At 39.1% G+C, this 22,539-nt stretch overlaps 1 protein-coding gene across 11 annotated transcripts in view; it reads right to left on the reverse strand.

The window, feature by feature from the left end:
- The window catches only part of LOC139747372 (polyamine-transporting ATPase 13A3-like), a 113,860-nt gene that overhangs the window by 37,870 nt on the left and 53,451 nt on the right, over positions 1 to 22,539 (reverse strand). For 6 of the 11 annotated variants that reach the window (XR_011712383.1, XM_071659613.1, XM_071659615.1 and 3 more), the window contains 11 exons: positions 20,614 to 20,745; positions 20,276 to 20,412; positions 18,216 to 18,398; positions 17,807 to 17,995; positions 15,679 to 15,888; positions 12,648 to 12,974; positions 6,438 to 6,566; positions 5,636 to 5,789; positions 1,717 to 1,844; positions 1,424 to 1,541; positions 490 to 659 (listed from right to left, as the gene is read on the reverse strand). Coding sequence is in view for 10 of the 11 variants with exons in the window: in XM_071659613.1 (XP_071515714.1) it covers positions 490 to 659; positions 1,424 to 1,541; positions 1,717 to 1,844; positions 5,636 to 5,789; positions 6,438 to 6,566; positions 12,648 to 12,974; positions 15,679 to 15,888; positions 17,807 to 17,995; positions 18,216 to 18,398; positions 20,276 to 20,412; positions 20,614 to 20,745 (1,877 nt within the window). In the remaining variant the exon portion in view is untranslated. The remainder of the gene's footprint in view (positions 1 to 489; positions 660 to 1,423; positions 1,542 to 1,716; positions 1,845 to 5,635; positions 5,790 to 6,437; positions 6,567 to 12,647; positions 12,975 to 15,678; positions 15,889 to 17,806; positions 17,996 to 18,215; positions 18,399 to 20,275; positions 20,413 to 20,613; positions 20,746 to 22,539) is intronic. The other 5 variants (XM_071659610.1, XM_071659614.1, XM_071659612.1 and 2 more) reach the window with 5 other exon arrangements.

Here is a 22,539-nt window from a genome sequence, read left to right on the forward strand (position 1 = left end):
CTGATGATACAGCACTGGTGGCTGATTTGAGTGAAAAACTGCAGAAGTTGGTGACTGAATTTCAAAAAGTCTGTGAAAGGGGAAAGTTAAGAGTAAATGTAAATAAAAGCAAAGTTATTAAGTTCAGCAGGATTGAGGGACAGGTTAGCTGGGCTGTAAGTCTGAATTAAGAAAAATTGGTGGAAGTTAAGTGTTTTAGATATCTGAGAGTGAAGTTAAGTGTTTTAGATATCTGAGAGTGGACTTAGTAGCGAATGAAACCATGGAAGTGAAAGTGAGTCATAGGGTGGAGGTGGGAGCAAAGGTTCTGGGACCAATGAAGAATGTGTGGAAAGAAAGAATGTTATCTAGAAAAGCAGGCGGCATATGGTTATATTTCCTTGAATCAAGATGAAAGTGTGGTCCAGTAAGTGTCTCAAAGGGGTCCCTGAAGTAATCTTAAGAACAATTTTTCTACACATGCAAAAAAATTTCAATTCAATCACTAACCACACTACTAGAAGGTTGAGCTATTATGTCAGGTGTGTCTGCTGGCTCAAAAATGAGGGAGGGTGGATGATCTGGTGCTGGGGGTGTAACCTTTGCTACTAAGACTCGATCAGTGGCACCAATCATGCCACAGTCTCGAGCTACACTTATGGCGGTCAACATGTTGTCTCCTGTAAAGCCAAAAATAAATAAGGGATTTGTAGTCTTATATATTTTACAAGAATCCAATGAAATTCACTTAGTAACCTACCTATCTATCTATATCTCTGACACCTGTTCCCAACTAGAACTCCCTCAAGGAGGTGGTCAAAACAACAGAGTCTACACAACTAGTGAACTCCAGTAACCAAATGGAATAAATTCCCTTCAGAACATGTAAAACAGGGTCCAATGCCACTTAACTAAAATCTGGGAAGATAAAAGATATCTATTAATGTTAATACTTAGGCTTCTGTGATACAGTATACACTGTTTGGTCCTGTTACTATTAACAATCACAGACATATAAATATAAAGAATACATATGCCAATTATAAATGATATGAATATTCTGGATGCATATGCCAAAAATGTCAATGCTGAATTGTTGATAAGGTTATGAAACACCTATGTATATTCAACAGTAACTGACAAAGCATGGGTTAAAGTAAGCCCCAAATGAGGAAAAAAAAAGTGCCTGCTGACAACCCCTGAAGTAAACTTTTCACAGGAAAAGGGAAAGATGATTGAGAAGGCTGAGAATTCCTCAGCTTCACTCTATGAATAAGGAAAAAGGCATCACACTAGCAGATCCTTGAGTGGCTCGCACCCCCATACGTACTAAGTGCTGAGGATTCAACTGTAAGGGAATGGGACACAGGTACACATACAGACTATCATTTGGTAACATATTACAAAAAATCAAAATGGAAAACCGGATGACTTATGAACTAACCTGTAACCATCACTGTCCTTATATTGGCATACTGCAGCTTGCATATGACAGGTGTAGTCTCTGGTTTTAACATGTTCTGCAGTATAAGCAGCCCTAAGAATGTCAAATCGCATTCAACCTGAAACCATTATTAAGGTTAACAAGTACATTCACCCTCAGATAATTGGCAAGTATACTCAAACTGTTATTATGGAAGAAAAACTTTCAGAACTTCAAATCACTGCATCAATGACTTCTTATCATACTCTACATTAAACTGAAAATAAAGTTTTCTGTGACAAACTGTAACCAACCTGGTCCCTAGGAATTCTCTGAGCAGCATGCCATAACAGTTTGGTCTGCAGTGTGCGATGGGCAAGAGCTATGACACGGAAACCTTGCACTGTGTACTGGGTAAGGACTGACCCCAAGTCCTTTGGTACTGTTAAAAATGTTCCAATAAGTTATGTAACATTCATAATAACAGCATATGCATCACATCACTAATACAAATATTAGAAAATAAGTACTCAACATTCTTTGAAATATAGCTGGGGTTAAATTTCCCCTAAAACATGCATTTGAGGTAGTTTTTACATATTCTCCAATGGCTGTAATGTACATCTGATGATGAAACATTTCAAAAAATAATCACCATGACATTCAAGAGCTCCCAACTGCCTTTCTACGTTTAAATATCTATACTGTATGCACGCATGAATGTTTGTATATATGTATGTCAAGGTAAAGATGGGTACATATGTTATAGTAGTCCTGATGATGTTCTTTGGATTCAGATATAAGCCCAAGAAGAAAAAGTGAGTAAGAGGGTGGATGTGTTGGAAATGAAGTGTCTGAGGAATGCATGTGGGACAATGTGGGTTATCTGAATTAGAAGTGATAAGGTAAGAGATAGAGGTGTGGAAGTAAGAAAAGTAAGGACAAGAAGGCTGAAGTGGGTGTACTCAAATACTTTGGACATATGGAGAGGATGAATGAAGTGGAAAGAACACAGAGAAGGGAGAAACTGGAGACACAGAAGGATCAAATGAAAGATGCTTTGAGTGCTCAGGGCCTGAACATGAAGGAGGGTTTGAGGTATGCATGGTATAGAGAGAACTGGAACAATACATACAGGAAATGATGTGCTGTCAATTGGCTGAAAAAGGCCATATGGGGCAGTCAGGGGGATACCATGGAAAGATCTGTGGGGCTTGGCTGTAGATAGGGGGCTCTGGTTTCAATCCATCATACATTACAGCTACAGCGCAGTTGTCAACAAATGAGGCCACTCTTCATCTGTTCCTTGTACTACCTCACTGTGTGAGAAACAGCAAACAAGTATGAAAAATGAGAATTGGAGTGACAGAGTATCAGCAAACTTCAGGGAGATATATTTTGGAAGGATTTATGGTACAAGGAGCACAAGAGAACAGATGGCAGCATCAATGAAGGGAGCAAATGGGGAAGTGGTAACATGTAAGGAAGAGATGGAGAGGAGGTGGAACAAGTATTTTGAGGAACTGTTAAATGTGTTAGACAACTGAGTATAAGATGTGGGTTACTTGGTTCAGAGAAGTATGTAAAGTGAGAGAGTCATGGTAAGTGGTTTGGTGAAAAGAGAAGAGGAAGCAAAAGCATTGTCTAAGATGAAGAGTAACAAAGGTAGCTGGAGTAGATGGGATTACAAATTAATTTCTCAAGAAAGTAGGTGTTGTTGATTGGTCAGATAAGATTTTCATTGTATGTTTGACTCATGTTGAGGTGCCTGAGGATTGGCAGGATGCCTGTAAGTTGTCATAACATAAAATGTAAAGTGGTCAAGGTAAATGTCCAAATTTCAGAGGTACAAGTCTGTTGACTATATGAGGAAAGTTGTACATGAGAATGGTGACTGAGACCATGTTGACAAGCACAAAACATCAGAATGGGGAGAAACAATATGATCTACAAGTGGTAGAGGATGTATGGAGTTTGCTTTGAAGAATCTGTTTGAAAAATACATGAAGATGGATAAAGATTTGTATGTGACATTTATTGATCTAGAGAAGCATAAAATACAGATGCTTTGAGGAAGGTCACCAATATATGGTTGGGAAGGAAAGCAACTAAAAGCAGTAACAAGAGTAATGTGTGTGTGCAAGTAAGAAGAGAGGAGGGTGAGGGGTTCCAGGTGAAAGTGGGGGGCATGTGAAGCATCTGGGGCAAACCATGGAAAGTTTTGTGGGGCTTGGATGTGGAAAGGGAGCTGTGGTTTTGGTGCATTACACATGACAGCTAAAGACAGAGTGTGAACGAATGTGGCCTTTGTTGTCTTTTCTTAGCGCTACCTCGCACGCACACGGGGGAGGGGGTCCCATTTCATGTGTGGCGAGATGGCGATGGAAATGGATGAAGGCAGCAAGTATGAATATGTACATGTGTATATAAGTATATGTCTGTGTATGTATATGTATGTATACGTTGAAATGTATAGGTATATGTGCATGTGTGGGCGTTTATGTAATTCCATGTGTATGTGGGTGGGTTGGGCCATTCTTCCTTCTGTTTCCTTGCGCTACCTCGCTAACGCGGGAGACAGTGACAAAGTATAATAAATAGAATATAATAAAATGTATGTATACGTGCGTGTATGAGCATGTATGTATATATGTGTGTATAAGAGTGGATGGGTCTTTCTTCGTCTGTTTCCTGGTGCTACCTTGCTGACACGGGAAATGGTGATCAAATATAATAATAATATATATATTCTATACTAGATCGCTATTTCTCTTGTTAGCAAAGTAGCACCAGGAATAGACAAAGAAAGGCTACTTCTGCTCACATCAATTCTCTAGCTGTCATGCATAATGCATCAAAACCACAGCTCCCTATCCACAATCAGGCCCCACAAAACTTTCCATGGTTTACCCCACATGCTTCACAGGCCCTGGTTTAGTCCACTGACAGCACATCAACTTTAGCATACCACATCATTCCAATTCACTCAATCTCATACATTCCTTTCACACTCCCACGTGTTCAGGCCCCAGTTGCTCAAAATTTTTCACTCCATACTTCCATCTCCAATTTGATCTCCCCATTCTCTGTGTTCCCTCCACTTCTGACATACATCTCCTCTTTGTCAACCTTTCTTCACTCATTCTCTACATGTGTCCAAAGCATTTCAGCACATCTTCAACTCTCTCAATCACACTCTTTTTGTTACCACATATCTCTCTTACCCTTTCATTACTTAATGAAACCTCCTCACACCAGATACTGTCTTCAAACAATTTGTTTCCAAAACGTCCATCTTGTCCACACAGCCTTATCTATACCTTATGCCTTGCATCCACATACATAACGTTGTTGAGACTATTATCTCTTCAAACACAGCTATCTTAGCCCTCTCAGACAATGTTCTCTCTTTCCACACATTCTTAAACACTCCCAGAACATTTGCTCCCTCACCCAAGGGGTAACCAGTAATGTCAATGAAAATGGGGAACAACTTGTGGAGTTCAATGCTGAAAAAAGACTGGTGAAAAGGAATACCTGGTTGAAAAGAGGGACATGCATAAGTATACATGGGTAGACAGGGTGATGGAAAGCATGCATTACTGGATTGTACGCTTAATGATAAAGTGCAAAGGAAAGACTTGTAGACATGAATGAGCTGAAGACTGATGGTGCATTGTCTGATCATTACTTGGTAAAAATAAGGATGAAGGTCTGTAAAGGCTTTGGAAAAAACAGGAAAGATGATTGGGAAGAGGGAGGTGCAAAGGAGTGAGCTTGGAAAAGAGGCTTGTGTGAAGAGATACCCGGAGAAATTGAATGTTGAATGGTAAAGAGTGAGAGTAAAGGAAGTATGTGATGAATGGGAGGTATCTAGGGAAGCACTGCATACATGTGTGGGGGAAGTGTCTAGTGGTACGAGAAAAAGAAGGATGAGACAGAAATTGTCAACAAACTTGATGGGGTCAGCAAGCACAACATAATAAATGTAACTGTCTGTATATAAACAGCAAATTGTTTTTGTTTCAGAAAATCTTGATATACAGTCCTCTAGAGTGTCCCATCGAGGGACACACAGATTGTTTTAGATGGTTTATGTCTATCTGGATAGGGTGGTGAGGGAGGCCACATGGACATGGACAACAATCTTTAACATAGCAAAAGTTAATCTTGCAACACCACATACAATATGGTCATCATCAAAGAGCAGTTAGTACAGATGAGTTTACTAACATGACTCAGGTTGGCAAAGACTCTGGATCACCTCTGGAGCCCCTTTGGCATAGAGATCCATGTGCTGCTGTCCAAGTTTGCGCACCATAACTGACATGCGCTGAGTGCTACTGCTGAAGGGAAACTGACGCACAATACCAATTTCATAAGGCACCTGAAAATAACAAACATTATTTGTATCATATTTCTTTCATTGATCAGGTACCGCTAATTTACCAAATCCAAGATTAACAGTAACCAAAAACAGAAAAATCAAAATGCAAAACTACAAAGAAACTCAATATGCATTACTCAACAAAGATAAGCTTATGTAGGGAGAGAAAACATGCAGGAAAAACTACCTTAAGAAATGCATTACAAATCAAGACACACAAATCAGCATTCCTAAATCAAATGTTGAATTTAAAATAACCAATTTCAATGTGGTGAAGATATTCCACTTGGTAAAGTGACTGTCATATATCTATGTTTAACTGTACAATGCTGCACCTCACAATCTAGTTAGTACAGCAAAAATCAAACTGATAATACAAAAAATATAATAAATGTTTACTTGAAAAGAAAAGAAATTCCCAAATAACTATTATGAAAATCAAATTTCAATATGATCAAGAAAATTTCTTACAGAAACACTACATTCATCAACCGCACTTACTAAAACTTAAACTGTGCAACTAAACCATACACATATAGTTTACAGAGAACTATTAATATTCATGAGATAAAATTCTGTGTGTAACAAAATTGGATTAAAAATTACAGCATCATTGTGAAAACAAAAAAAAAAGTATGGGTTTATAACCTGGAATGGAGTCTCAACAATGTGTGTGATGTCCAGTGGATCAATGTACATTTCCTGATTACTTGGCTTGACCACAGTGGGTGTCACCTGGTCATAGTTTGAGCTGCCTTGGGAAGCTTCCTCCAGACTCTGTCACAAACCCAAAACTTACATCAAAACTAAACATGAAAAACTGTAAAAAAAAAAAAGAGACATGATCTCTACAAACTCCATCAGGGTAGTCAATGTTCAGCTGAGAGATAGGTCAAGCATGGCACAAAACAATAAGCATTATTACCAGAGATATAAAAGCTATGAACAACTCCTTTAAGCAAACATGCTATATCAGATCAAAAGAAATGTCATATACAATTTTCATGCAGTACAATAGTCTGTTCTAAGATTTAAAACTGATTTCATTACTCTTAAAAACTAATTGTATTAAACATTATTTATGCTTGTATTCACTACTTACAGATTTACAAACTGAACATTCAGGGTTATGTAATGATAAAATGTGATTCTGAAGAGCATGAACTTTAATGAAGTTCCTTAAAAACTTCTTAAAATCTTTAAGGTTTCTCAAGCTTTTTGAACAACAAGAACACAAAGTCTAAGATGCAAGAAAAATTGTATGTGACATGCATAAAGCTGTGGATCAACAACTAATCACACAGAAATAATAAAATGACAAAGAAAAATGAAGCATGACAAAATTGACAACAACATTAGTAACTATGACACAGGATAGCAATATCTTGCATAGTGATGGTGATTAACAATACTGCTTCACTCACAGCCAAGAATGGATACGCAAGTCACAAACATGCCTGGGGGCCTCAGAATTTTTCAGAAGTCTCCACCAATCAATATAAGATGGGTCTTAGGGTTTAGCCAATAAGACAACGAGAAGTAGGTTTCACTATGGAGAAATTATGTCCATTACAGTTCCGCAATCAGACCGAGTGGTCAATAAACTATGGCGAGACAGGTAGATCATGTAAGGAATGACTGTATAACAGAAGTGTGGTGATATATGCAATGTGATTCAGAGAGCTAGCCAGGGTGTGCTGAAATGGTTTAGATATATAGACAGGATGACCAAAGAAAGACTAAGAAGACCTTGTCAGAAATGGAAAGAGAGAGGAAGGAAGAGGAGACCAAGAAGGATATCTAAAGATGTCATGAAGGAGGCTTTAGGATACTGGACCTGAACATTCAGAAGGGTAAAATGTGAAATTAGGATAAAATGAATTAGAACGATGTAGTATAAGGTAGCGGTATGATGTTGGTGGACTTTACCAAGGTATATATGAATTAGCTAAGGTAAACTATGAGCAGTCTGTGTGAATTGGCTGTGGATGTTAGGATCTGGTTTCTGTACATTAAGCAGGACTAACATGGGAGAAGCAATCATGATGCTTACTTTCTTAAGTGGGACACTAAGACCAAGTATGGAAAAGAAAAACATAAAGATGGAAGGATATTTATTTCTCCCAGTGGTGCTCTATCAATGTGAGGTGTGGGCCCTAGATAAAAAAGTACAAAAGAGGGTGGATGTGCGGGAAATGAAATGTTTAAGGATAATAAATAAAACACAAATAACATATATATTTATCTTTTTATAACTTTTCATAATACTTTGACACTGTCTCCTGCATTAGCGAGGTAGCGCAAGGAAACAGACGAAAGAATGGCCCAACCCACCCATATACACGTGTATATACATAAACGCCCACACACGCACATATACACACCTATACATTTCAACGTATACATACATATACATACACAGACATATACATACATACACATGTACATATTCATACATGCTGCTTTCATCCATTCCTGCCGCCACCCCGCCACACATGAAATTACACCCCCTCCCCCCCGCATGCACACAAGGTAGCGCTAGGAAAAACAACAAAGGCCACATTCATTCACACTCAGTCTCTAGCTGTCATGTATAATGCACCGAAACCACAGCTCCCTTTCCACATCCAGGCCCCACAAATCTTTCTATGGTTTACCCTAGATGCTTCACATGCCCTGGTTCAATCCACTGACAGAATGTCGACCCCGATATACCATGCTGTTCCAACTCACTCTATTCCTTGCATGCCTTTAACCCTCCTGTATATTCAGGCCCCAATTGCTCAAAACCTTTTTCACTCCATCCTTCCGCCTCCAATTTGCTCTCCCACTTCTTGTTCCCTCAACCTCTGACACATATATATCCTCTTTGTCAATATTTCCTCACTCATTCTCTCCATGTGACCAAACCATTTCAATACACCCTTTTCTGCTCTCTCAACCACACTCTTTTTATCACCACACATTTCTCTTACCATTTCATTACTTACTCGATCAAAGCACCTCACACCACATATTGTCCTCAAACATCTCATTTCTAACACATCCACCCTCCTCTGCACAACCCTCTCTATCACCCATGCTTCACAACCATATAACATTGTTGGAGCCACTATTCCTTCGAACATACCCATTTTTGCTCTCTGAGATAACGTTCTCGTCTTCCACACATTCTTCAATACTCCCAGAACCTTTGCTCCCTCCCCCACCCTGCGACTCACTTCCGCTTCCATGATTCCATCCGCTGCTAAATCCACTCCCAGATATCTAAAACATTTCACTTCCTTTTCACTGTTTCTAGCAACTTACCTACCACACCATATACTCTTAATACCTTCCACAGAGAATCTCTATCAACTCTATCAGATGCCTTTTCCATATCCATTAATGCTACATGCAAACTCATCTGCTTTTCTAAGTATTTCTCACATACATTCTTCAAAGCAAACACCTGATCCACACATCCTCCACCAATTCTGAAACCACACTGCTGCTCCCCAATCTACATGCCTTGACCCTCTCGATCAATACCCTTCCATATAATTTCCCAGGAATACTCAACAAACTTATACCTCTGTAATTTGAACACTCACCTTTATCCCTTTGCATTTGTACAATGGCACTATACATGCATTCTGCCAATCCTCAGGCATTTCACCATGAACCATACATACAATGAATATCCTCACCAATCAGTCAACAACACAGTCACCCCCTTTTTTGATAAATTCCACAGCAATACCATCCAAACCTGCCGCCTTGCTGGCTTTCATCTTGCTCCTTCCAAAATATCTTTTTATTCTCCCTAAAATTCAATGATACTCTCTCACCCCAACTCTCATTTGCCCTCTTTTTCGCCTCTTGCACCTTTCTCTTGACCTCCTTCTCTTCATCCCACCACTCACTATCCTTTCTAATGTGCCCACCTCCCACCTTTCTCATGCCACAGGCATCTTTTGTACAAGCCATCAATGCTTCCCTAAATACATCTCATTCCCACCCCACTCCCCTTACGTCATTTGCTCTCATGTGTATGTGGGTGGGTGGGTTGGGCCATTCTTTTGTGTTTCCCTGCACTAACTCGCTAATGTCGGAGACAGCGACAAAGTATAATAATTATAATAATAATAATAATAATAATAATAATAATAATAATAATAATAATGATAATAATAATAATAATAATAATAATAAAAGCAAAATAAATAAATAAAACAAAATAAAAAAATGAATAATAATAATAATAAATATATATATATTTCTTTTTTTTTTTGCTTTGTCGCTGTCTCCCGCGTTTGCGAGGTAGCGCAAGGAAACAGACGAAAGAAATGGCCCAACCCACCCCCATACACATGTATATACATACGTCCACACACGCAAATATACATACCTACACAGCTTTCCATGGTTTACCCCAGACGCTTCACATGCCTTGATTCAATCCACTGACAGCACGTCAACCCCGGTATACCACATCGCTCCAATTCACTCTATTCCTTGCCCTCCTTTCACCCTCCTGCATGTTCAGGCCCCGATCACACAAAATCTTTTTCACTCCATCTTTCCACCTCCAATTTGGTCTCTCTCTTCTCCTCGTTCCCTCCACCTCCGACACATATATCCTCTTGGTCAATCTTTCCTCACTCATTCTCTCCATGTGACCAAACCATTTCAAAACACCCTCTTCTGCTCTCTCAACCACGCTCTTTTTATTTCCACACATCTCTCTTACCCTTACGTTACTTACTCGATCAAACCACCTCACACCACACATTGTCCTCAAACATCTCATTTCCAGCACATCCATCCTCCTGCGCACAACTCTATCCATAGTCAACGCCTCGCAACCATACAACATTGTTGGAACCACTATTCCTTCAAACATACCCATTTTTGCTTTCCGAGATAATGTTCTCGACTTCCACACATTCTTCAAGGCTCCCAGAATTTTCGCCCCCTCCCCCACCCTATGATCCACTTCCGCTTCCATGTTTCCATCCGCTGCCAGATCCACTCCCAGATATCTAAAACACTTCAGGTTTGGATGGTATTGCAGTGGAATTTATTAAAAAAGGGGGTGACTGTATTGTTGACTGGTTGGTAAGGTTATTTAATGTATGTATGACTCATGGTGAGGTGCCTAAGGATTGGCGGAATGCGTGCATAGTGCCGTTGTACAAAGGCAAAGGGGATAAGAGCGAGTGCTCAAATTACAGAGGTATAAGTTTGTTGAGTATTCCTGGCAAATTATATGGGAGGGTATTGATTGAGAGGGTGAAGGCATGTACAGAGCATCAGATTGGGGAAGAGCAGTGTGGTTTCAGAAGTGGTAGAGGATGTGTGGATCAGGTGTTTGCTTTGAAGAATGTATGTGAGAAATACTTAGAAAAGCAAATGGATTTGTATGTAGCATTTATGGATCTGGAGAAGGCATATGATAGAGTTGATAGAGATGCTCTGTGGAAGGTATTAAGAATATATGGTGTGGGAGGCAAGTTGTTAGAAGCAGTGAAAAGTTTTTATCGAGGATGTAAGGCATGTGTACATGTAGGAAGAGAGGAAAGTGATTGGTTCTCAGTGAATGTAGGTCTGCGGCAGGGGTGTGTGATGTCTCCATGGATGTTTAATTTGTTTATGGATGGGGTTGTTGGGGAGGTGAATGCAAGAGTTTTGGAAAGAGGGGCAAGTATGAAGTCTGTTGGGGATGAGAGAGCTTGGGAAGTGAGTCAGTTGTTGTTCGCTGATGATACAGCGCTGGTGGCTGATTCATGTGAGAAACTGCAGAAGCTGGTGAATGAGTTTGGTAAAGTGTGTGGAAGAAGAAAGTTAAGAGTAAATGTGAATAAGAGCAAGGTTATTAGGTACAGTAGGGTTGAGGGTCAAGTCAATTGGGAGGTGAGTTTGAATGGAGAAAAACTGGAGGAAGTGAAGTGTTTTAGATATCTGGGAGTGGATCTGGCAGCGGATGGAACCATGGAAGCGGAGGTGGATCATAGGGTGGGGGAGGGGGCGAAAATCCTGGGGGCCTTGAAGAATGTGTGGAAGTCGAGAACATTATCTCGGAAAGCAAAAATGGGTATGTTTGAAGGAATAGTGGTTCCAACAATGTTGTATGGTTGCGAGGCGTGGGCTATGGATAGAGTTGTGCGCAGGAGGATGGATGTGCTGGAAATGAGATGTTTGAGGACAATGTGTGGTGTGAGGTGGTTTGATCGAGTGAGCAACGTAAGGGTAAGAGAGATGTGTGGAAATAAAAAGAGCGTGGTTGAGAGAGCAGAAGAGGGTGTTTTGAAGTGGTTTGGGCATATGGAGAGGATGAGTGAGGAAAGATTGACCAAGAGGATATATGTGTCGGAGGTGGAGGGAACAAGGAGAAGAGGGAGACCAAATTGGAGGTGGAAAGATGGAGTGAAAAAGATTTTGTGTGATCGGGGCCTGAACATGCAGGAGGGTGAAAGGAGGGCAAGGAATAGAGTGAATTGGAGCGATGCGGTATACCGGGGTTGACGTGCTGTCAGTGGATTGAATCGAGGCATGTGAAGCGTCTGGGGTAAACCATGGAAAGCTGTGTAGGTATGTATATTTGCGTGTGTGGGCGTATGTATATACATGTGTATGGGGGGGGGTTGGGCCATTTCTTTCGTCTGTTTCCTTGCGCTACCTCGCAAACACGGGAGACAGCGACAAAGTATAATAAAAAATAATAATAATAAATAATAAAAATAATAATATCCCTGGGGATAGGGGAGAAAGAATCCTTCCCACATATTCCCTGTGTGTCATATTATTTAAAGAGTAGGATCATTACCAAGGAAATCTACACATTAAATCAAATTACAAACAATAAGAGCCCCATACCACCTGCTGTATTAAGCTGATATCTTGTAGGCCAGCCAAGTCATCATCCACACTAAAAGTGCCAGTACCATGAGTACCGACAGAGTGCATGACAGCAGTGGTGCCAGCTGGTTGGTAATTCGTGGAGACAGTGGTATCATGGTGAGCTGGGGGGGTGCTGACGCTTGATGGCGCAGGAGGTGGAGGAGGAGGGGAAGGAAGATGAGGTGGGGGAGAAGAATTAGAAGGGAAAAGAGGGAGGGAAGATGGAGTATAGGAAGGACGCACCAGAGAAGGAATGAGGTTATCAAATCGTTGAGTGTCATCTCCCATTGGCTCCTCCAGTTCCTGATGTGGGTTTATGTCATGTTAGTTAAACCTAAGATCCCCCTAACAAGCCACTATAATAAATAGTATCATAGTCATAATGCAACCAATTTACTTTGTTTGCTACTTATGCAAAATGAAGCAGTCATTAGTATAATAGCATAATTTTACCAACCCAATCACCACACAGAGATATATCTAAATAGTCATTACAGAAAATGAATACCATCATGAATATCAGAATACAGTATCTATATGGATTTATTTTCCCACCATGAAGTACTATGTACTGCCTTTTAGTCGCAACATAAACTATCGAAAATTCCATCAAATGGAATTTTGGGGAATTGTAAGAACTTAAAAACTACACTTGCACAACAGTATTACCCAATGAAAAGTGAAATTTACATTGCTTTGAACAAAATCATTCTATTCTAATGAGTGAACCATATTAAACACCAAGTGCAAATGGAAAACTTTACCACTGCAAGTCTTTCCTGCAATGTGAGTAGAGTTCTCTATAGAGAATCTACCCTAAGCATTTTAGATGGTGACCATCTCCAAACTTAGAACCGAAAGCAAAACACAAAGCAAATGCTGAACAATTATGTAAGCTTATTTGGCTATCACATAAATGAAATAATTCTATCATATGTGCTAACAAATAAGAATGTGTGAAAACAACTACAGTTGTTGCTGCACGTGGATATACAAACAGAAATACATGTAAAAATGGAAAAAAGGACAAAGGCACCAGAAAAGAAAAACAAAAAAGGGCCAAAAAAAGAAAAGAACAGTTTCTAATAAACAATATAGAGTTAAAGATTGTATGGCAAACCAACAAAGGGTTGCAAAAAGAATCAAGCAAAATATAAAAAAAGCTTTATTCATTTGATGTACTTTTGCATTGCCATATACACAGTTATCTCAATATTTGAATTCGTTTGATACTTAAGTCACGGAATCTTAAGTGAATTTAGAAATTTAAATAAAAAGCCATTCATGAAGTGGCTTAATTTTTTCAAGATTTAATAAAAGAAATGTGCAACACAATGAAATGCAAATCTCGAGATCAATACTGTCAAGATCAATACTGTCCTGAAAGTAATCTTTTGTACACAAATAAAAATAGATGAAAAAAAAGTGGGATATCATCTGGAAAAGAATAAATATGAATATATAACAAAATAATATATAAGTTTGTTGAGTATTCCTGGAAAATTATATGGGAGGGTATTGATTGAGAGGGTGAAGGCATGTACAGAGCATCAGATTGGGGAAGAGCAGTGTGGTTTCAGAAGTGGTAGAGGATGTGTGGATCAGGTGTTTGCTTTGAAGAATGTATGTGAGAAATACTTAGAAAAGCAAATGGATTTGTATGTAGCATTTATGGATCTGGAGAAGGCATATGATAGAGTTGATAGAGATGCTCTGTGGAAGGTATTAAGAATATATGGTGTGGGAGGCAAGTTGTTAGAAGCAGTGAAAAGTTTTTATCGAGGATGTAAGGCATGTGTACGTGTAGGAAGAGAGGAAAGTGATTGGTTCTCAGTGAATGTAGGTTTGCGGCAGGGGTGTGTGATGTCTCCATGGTTGTTTAATTTGTTTATGGATGGGGTTGTTAGGGAGGTGAATGCAAGAGTTTTGGGAAGAGGGGCAAGTATGAAGTCTGTTGTGGATGAGAGAGCTTGGGAAGTGAGTCAGTTGTTGTTCGCTGATGATACAGCGCTGGTGGCTGATTCATGTGAGAAACTGCAGAAGCTGGTGACTGAGTTTGGTAAAGTGTGTGAAAGAAGAAAGTTAAGAGTAAATGTGAATAAGAGCAAGGTTATTAGGTACAGTGGGGTTGAGGGTCAAGTCAATTGGGAGGTAAGTTTGAATGGAGAAAAACTGCAGGAAGTAAAGTGTTTTAGATATCTGGGAGTGGATCTGGCAGCGGATGGAAACATGGAAGTGGAAGTGGATCATAGGGTGGGGGAGGGGGCGAAAATTCTGGGAGCCTTGAAGAATGTGTGGAAGTCGAGAACATTATCTCGGAAAGCAAAAATGGGTATGTTTGAAGGAATAGTGGTTCCAACAATGTTGTATGGTTGCGAGACGTGGACTATGGATAGAGTTGTGCGCAGGAGGATGGATGTGCTGGAAATGAGATGTTTGAGGACAATGTGTGGTGTGAGGTGGTTTGATCGAGTAAGTAACGTAAGGGTAAGAGAGATGTGTGGAAATAAAAAGAGCGTGGTTGAGAGAGCAGAAGAGGGTGTTTGAAATGGTTTGGGCACATGGAGAGGATGAGTGAGGAAAGATTGACCAAGAGGATATATGTGTCGGAGGTGGAGGGAACAAGGAGAAGAGGGAGACCAAATTGGAGGTGGAAAGATGGAGTGAAAAAGATTTTGTGTGATCGGGGCCTGAACATGCAGGAGGGTGAAAGGAGGGCAAGGAATAGAGTGAATTGGAGCGATGTGGTATACCGGGGTTGACGTGCTGTCAGTGGATTGAATCAAGGCATGTGAAGCGTCTGGGGTAAACCATGGAAAGCTGTGTAGGTATGTATATTTGCGTGTGTGGACGTATGTATATACATGTGTATGGGGGTGGGTTGGGCCATTTCTTTCGTCTGTTTCCTTGCGCTACCTCGCAAACGCGGGAGACAGCGACAAAGTATAATAAAAAAAAAAAAATATATAAATATAAACTGATAAAGTAAAACATATAAAAAACTCACCCATTTAGTAGCCTCAAACATTTTAACATCTAAAGGATCCCCAGTCAATTGTCCATTAAGATAAGTGAGGGAATGACATGTCGCCAAGGCAGCAACAAGAGGTGATGTGTAGTGAATACTTGAGACATTCATGATTGGTGGTCCCAGTTTGCTGCCCTCAATCCCCAAAACGCCCCAGACTTCTAATCCATCTTCAGTTAAGGTACCCGTCTGGAAAGAGGAGTCATCTAAAAATCAAATCTTAAGCTTCAAGACATCATATGATATTCTGGTTTGATCTAATTAGTCTCATGGGGTAAGAAAAGACCATAAGATGATATTCTTTTTAAAGAATAAACAGGCTATTCAATCAGTAAGAAATATGTCTTCGTCATGCATTATTAAAAGCAATGCACATACAGAATTTATTTACCATCATTTTGTATTTTACAAGTCAGTAGTACATTTCTGTGCCACCATCTTACCATGTACCAGATTTTTTTGTTTGCATGTCTATTCCTTCAAGAAGTTTATGCATTGTAAAGACAATTTCAGCACTGTAACAACCACTCTACTACTCCACAATCTACTCCTTTTGTATTTCCTGCCACATAAAATTTCTCAAGAGAAGAAGTGCACAAATCCTAATACTTCATCATCTGAAATAGGTTATTATTTTTCATTTTCATTATCTCGTGGTACTGCCATCAACATTTGCTCTGCATACCTCCTTGTCTCTTCAACTTTCTAATCAACTAATTCATACTATAGCAGGGAAACTATAAACACTGCAATGTATTCTGATGTTCATCATTATGTAACTGACAATGTCAGAAGTCTCCGCAAACACTATGCTACAGCTGACTTTGCCAGTGGCCTGTCAAGGGTGTGGCACTAAAGGCAAAGGACTGCCAGTGGAGTTCATGAGTTATGGAAACTAATGCCATGGCCACCCCCATGAGGGAGCTCCAGTTGGAATAGGCATCAGAGATATAGACAGATAGATAGATAGATATAGATAGATATATAGACAGTAAATGGTTGAGCAGGCACAATACAAGGGAAGGATGAATTCACTTTGGCCCATGCCAAAGCATCAGTTGTATTATCTGAATTGGAGTTTGTATTATCTTGAAATATAGCATCATCACTATCATTTTCAACATAACTCAGCTGTTATGAATAATATAATAAAGTCAATATAATAAAGTCATAGTCCATCATCTACAACCAATCTCCATACACCATTCCACATTTCACCTTGACCACTTCACATCCCACAGTTCAGCCCAATGATAGCACTTTCCCCCATATACCACACTGCTCCAATTCATTCTATAAAATGCATACCTTTTATCCTTCTGAATGTTCACATCCCAATATACCAGAGCCTCCTGCACTCCATTCTTCTTCCTCATTTTTGGTCTACCCTTCCTCTGTGCTCCCACCACTTCCCATACGTAAATCTTCTTAGTCAGTTTTTCTTCACTCATCTTCTCTACATGTCTCAACCTTTCCAGCTTGCTGCTCAAATCACAAACCATCTATCCTTTTGCTGTTTTATAATACAAGCAATTAACATCTCCTTATTTAAGGATATGTTCATGACTTTATCTTTAAACTTCATGCTGTAGGACCACCAATATCCTTCTTCTAACAAGACCTCAAAATTTTTCTTAAATGTGAGGAAGCCTTGAATAGCCATGGTTTGAACATATCATGAATGCTCTACACAAATAAAGAATCATACAACAATGCAAATGAACGACACAGACAAATACGCAAATGCATGCACATGCACCAATAGGAAAATTATGCAGGAATGCCAGCATCCCTTTACATAACCATATGAAAACCAAGACGAAACAGTACATAATTTGCATATCCCCACAATCTACATTTAATTCAAAAACTGGTGCTTCCATACCTTAAAGTAATCAAGAGTGTTCTGCATTTTAACGTATATTGTACTACTTTTCTTGTCATATTTGTAAATGATGAGTAAATTTCATATTACATTCCTTTCTCTTTTTACAACTATTGTCTTTTAGATTAATGATTTTGAAAAACCTTGAAACCTCTGGCTACCTACAATAAGCTAAGGTATTCATGAATGAATTAATTTTTAAATCTACTCCATAAAACATACCTTGTCAAAACAAACAAGCTTTGTTTTGCCTGAGACACATATTCTTGGAGGAGAGATACAAAATATTCCTTTCTTTTTCAGCCTACTCTGGGCATAGTAAGTTCCAACTGTCATAGCTGCAGGGAGTGAGGGTGGTACCACAATGGTCACAATGTCAAGAGTTCGAATAACAGTCTTCGTGAACCCTTCCTGTTCATCAGAAGTATGGATTCTATTAGCAAATGGTATAATGTTTTTTGGTAAAAAATGAATTACAATGTGAAAATATCATACCAATTTACTCTATAGTTATATGAGTAGAATATTGGAAACTAATATTACAAGTGATAAAAGAGTAGGAATATCAATGAAACAATTTCTACAAAACATCAATCAAAATAAGCATCTGAACATCAAAATATTACTATACCTTATGTAATATGTAGACATACACTGAGTAAGACATGCCAATTGATGCTATAAAGAACAAGAAAATAATAAACTTCATTGCATCTTTATAGAATTTGAAATCCAAGGGTCTTGGGTAAAGAATAGAACGCACCAGCTCTCCTTTTGCAGTACTAAACCCTGTCCGCACCACAACAGCTAGAACCTGAAATGGAATTCATGTATGCTGTATATCTGTATCGTATATGTTACACTTTAGTATCAATGCTCATACCTTCATCATATCTGCTTCACACACACTAAACATTAGGCGGCAAAGGTGTGTGTGTGAAACTTCTGGGGTAAACATGGAATGGTCTGTGGGGCTTGGATATGGATAGGAAGCTGTGGTTTCAGAACATTACACATGACAGGTAGAGGCTGAGAGTGAATGAATGTGGCCCTTTTTGTCTGTTTTCCTGGTGATACCTTGCTGAAGTGGGGGGAATTGATGTTGTTTCCTGTAGGGGTAGGGTGGCGCCGGGAATGGACTGGAGGCAAGCAAGGATGAATATGTGTATAGATGTTTATGTCTGTGTATGTATTTGTATGTATATGTTGATATGTATATGCATGTGTATGTACGTGTATGGGCGCTTATGTATATACATATATGGGTATGTGAGTGGATGGGTCGTTCTTCATCTGTTTCCTGGCACCACCTCACTGATGTGGGAAACAGCAATTATGTATAATAAATATAATGCATGAAAAAAAATTTCATACATATTCGCCATTTCCCACATTAGCAAGGTAGCGTTAAGAACAGAGGACTGAGTCTAAGAGGGAAAATCCTCACTTGGGCCCCTTCTCTGTTCCTTCTTTTGGAGCAATAAAAACTGGAGGGGAGGATTTCCAGCCCCTACTCCTTCCCCTTTTAGTCACCTTTTACAAGACATATGTATATGTACGTGTATGTGTGTATATGTGTATGTATGTGTATGAGAGTGGATGAGTCTTTCTTTGTCTATACCCTAGCCTGAGCAAAGTATCTACTTTATCAACCAATCCCTAGAGGTGGATGAACAACTGGATTGACTGTGGACCAACTGCCACAACCAGGAATCTAACCTACAAGCTTGACCCTAAGTGACCCATGAATGTGTCATGGTCAGGGATGCTAACTACCACACAATGGAAGTTCATAAGCAATACTATAGATATGTTTAAGAACAGACTTGACAAATATTTCAATTTAAGTCCATAACTAACAGTAATTCCATCTTCTCTGTCACACAGGCAATTATCTTGGAATCATCTGTGTACCTTTCTACTTTTATGCCAATAACCTACAAGTTTCTGATATCTTCCACTATCATACACTGCTTCAAAGGGACCTAATGGTTTACTGCTGTTTCAATTCCTTTGTATTTCTTTCTTTCCTCTTCCTGTAACCTTTCTACCTGTAAGAGTCCAGTCTACAAAGAACTGAGGTGCTCAAATTAATCCATAATCTATTCTTTTTTGTTATACTTATCATCTTGCCTTTCATCCAAGATGGCCACGATTGAAGCATGCTTCATTCATAGCCCGTGGCCATGAAAGAAGCATGCTTTTACCTTTGCCAAGCTGGTTGCAGGAGAAAAAAAAAAAAATCAAACCCCTGGGAATGAAATTAGGAAATTTGTGACTGAGAATGGAAAGGTGCACTGGTTATGTGATGTACAAGCCAAGTGTGATACGAAGAGTGTATGCGTATTTGTGAAGTGAGCTCCAGCATCCCATATGAGAGTGTGGTAGAAATGAAAGACAGCAACCTGGGCCACAGAAGGGAACATAAGGACCACTGCAGTACTACCTCAATGCACTGCCATCAATAACCCTCACACTATCTATGATGTAGTACCCCCCTTGTTGAAATATTATCTGCCACTTGCAATCTGTCAAAGAACACTTCCCTCTGAGACTTTAATGAGTCTGTGCATGTAAAAACAATTTATAATTCTTCATTCATAAACAGCAAATATTAAAAATTCATGGTTGTTCTCAGAAGTCATATCACAGAAACTAATAATTTCTTTACAACTATACGTGGATACATACCTGAGCATTACCATAGTATCTTGTTTGGATGACAGATGTTCCACAGAAGAGGGTGTGTCTTTTATGTTTTTCTACTGAGTATATCTCATTTTCCTCAGACACAGTCACTGGAGTTTTTGTGACTGGAATGCTTTCACCTTCAACAAATAAGACTTTCTGGTAAACATATGGCTCAAGAAAACTAATTTTCAAAACTGTAAAATAAAATATACATGATGAAAACTATAAACACAAAAATGAATGCAGTATTTTTTGTATCAAAACCCCTCAATGTCTTCGGTGAAAATTCTAATTACAGCTAGCAAGGTTATAACCAACAAACAAAAACAGCAATTTACCTGTGAGCATGCTTTCATTAACAATAGCATTTCCAGATATGAGGACAGCATCACAGGGCATGGTGCAACCAGTGGAAGGGAGAACCACAATGTCTCCTGGGACCAAGTCTGCAGTGATGATCTCCACCTCAACTGGTGTAATGAATCCATGAAATATATTACTTTCCAGTCATACCCTCCAAGCAGTTTCTAATATTTAATGAAGTGATCCCTCCTCAAATAAGAAGGGTGTAAAGACAACTAAAGATTAGCAAACTGAAATAGCATAAATGCCTCCAGTGTGAATATAACCAACAGCAAGCGAATAAAGCTAATGTGACTGCAATACTAAGGTCTATCTACCTATATCTCTGATGGATGTTCCCTCCTGGAACTCCCTCAAAGGGATGGCACAGCAACAGAGTCTCCACAACTGGTTAAATCCAGTCCTGCTTCTCAGCCTTTAGTGCCTCAATCTTTACAGGCCACTGGCAGAGGGTAAATCTAGCAAAGTCTTTGCAGAGGCTTCTACCTAATGATCCTACTAACCACTACTACCAAATGCTCCAGCCTAATGTTCCTACTTCCACCTCATGCTCCTGCCTAAATGTTTCTACCTACTACTTCTATCTACTGCTCCAACCATTCTGTCATGAGGCAGGGCTAGTGCATAGTGCTCACAACAGGAAAATCTAGAGTAAGGAAGAATGAACTGTGTGAGTTAAGTGCAGTCAAGTGTTATGTATGACAGATTCTATATTTGTGGACAGACTGCCAATCATCCAAGTGTGGGTGAGGCAGAAAGAAAAGATAGCTACCTGAGTCAGAGGAATGCAACTTGACAGTAACTGAAGTGCTGGTTCACTATGCAGCCATCACTAACACTCCCAATACCCAGGTAAGTAGTCCTGGTAATATACCTCCCTGGTCATTGGTTGCCTACCAACTATTACCTACAATACCTGTAATACCAAGGTGATAATTTTAAAACCATGCTTATATTTTCTCTGTTTGGATATGTATTTATATTCAACACATGATAATTCATGTAAAAGTTAATTAACTACAATACCTACAATACCTGTAATACCAAGGTGATAATTCTAAAACCACACTTATATTTTCTGTATGGGAATGTATTTATATTTAACACATGATAATTCATGCAAAAATTAATTTACTATCTCTCTCTATATATTTCTGAAGCCTGTTCCCTCCCAGAACTGGCCATGACAAAAGTATCTATACCTAACATACTCCAGTGCTGCTTCTTAGCATTTAATACTTCACCTTTAACAGGCCACTGTCAGAAAGCAACTTTAGCACAGTGCTTCCAGAGGCTCCTATCTAGTGTTCATTACAGCCATCAGAATGTCACATGCACATCCATATGTATAAAACAAATCTGCAGTTTCATTCATTCCACTGACAACAAAACAAGTAGAGGCTGAGACTCAAAATTCCATAACCCTTGGGAACTTGTAATGGACAAATGTCAGAATTTCATGAACGCTCAAAAAATGGGCCAAAGGCAGCGGTCTGAATACCTGTCCTACATAAAACCTTTATTAGACATTCATTAAAATCATTGTATGATACTTCCCTCAATATAAAGGAAGAGTCAGATCAGTAGAACATTTAATCCATCTTTAGCAACTCATCAAATGATAATGAATTAATCTTAATAGCATGCATTCCAGTAAAAATAATTCATTTATCTCATTTCTACTGACTACAATCTTACAGAATCTTAGAAAAATGAGAACAAAAAATATACAATTCTACAACATATGAAAAGTAAGATTATCTATCTATCTACTTGACACCTGTTTCCTCTGGGAAGACCCTCAAGGGGATGGTCAAGGAAAATGAGTCTCTATAACTAGTGAACTCTAATGTCATTTCTTATCCTTCACAGCTCAACCACCCCTGAACTGGCCAACAGCA

This window comes from Panulirus ornatus, chromosome 68 (assembly GCF_036320965.1).
Source record: "Panulirus ornatus isolate Po-2019 chromosome 68, ASM3632096v1, whole genome shotgun sequence".
NCBI lineage: Eukaryota > Metazoa > Arthropoda > Malacostraca > Decapoda > Palinuridae > Panulirus > Panulirus ornatus.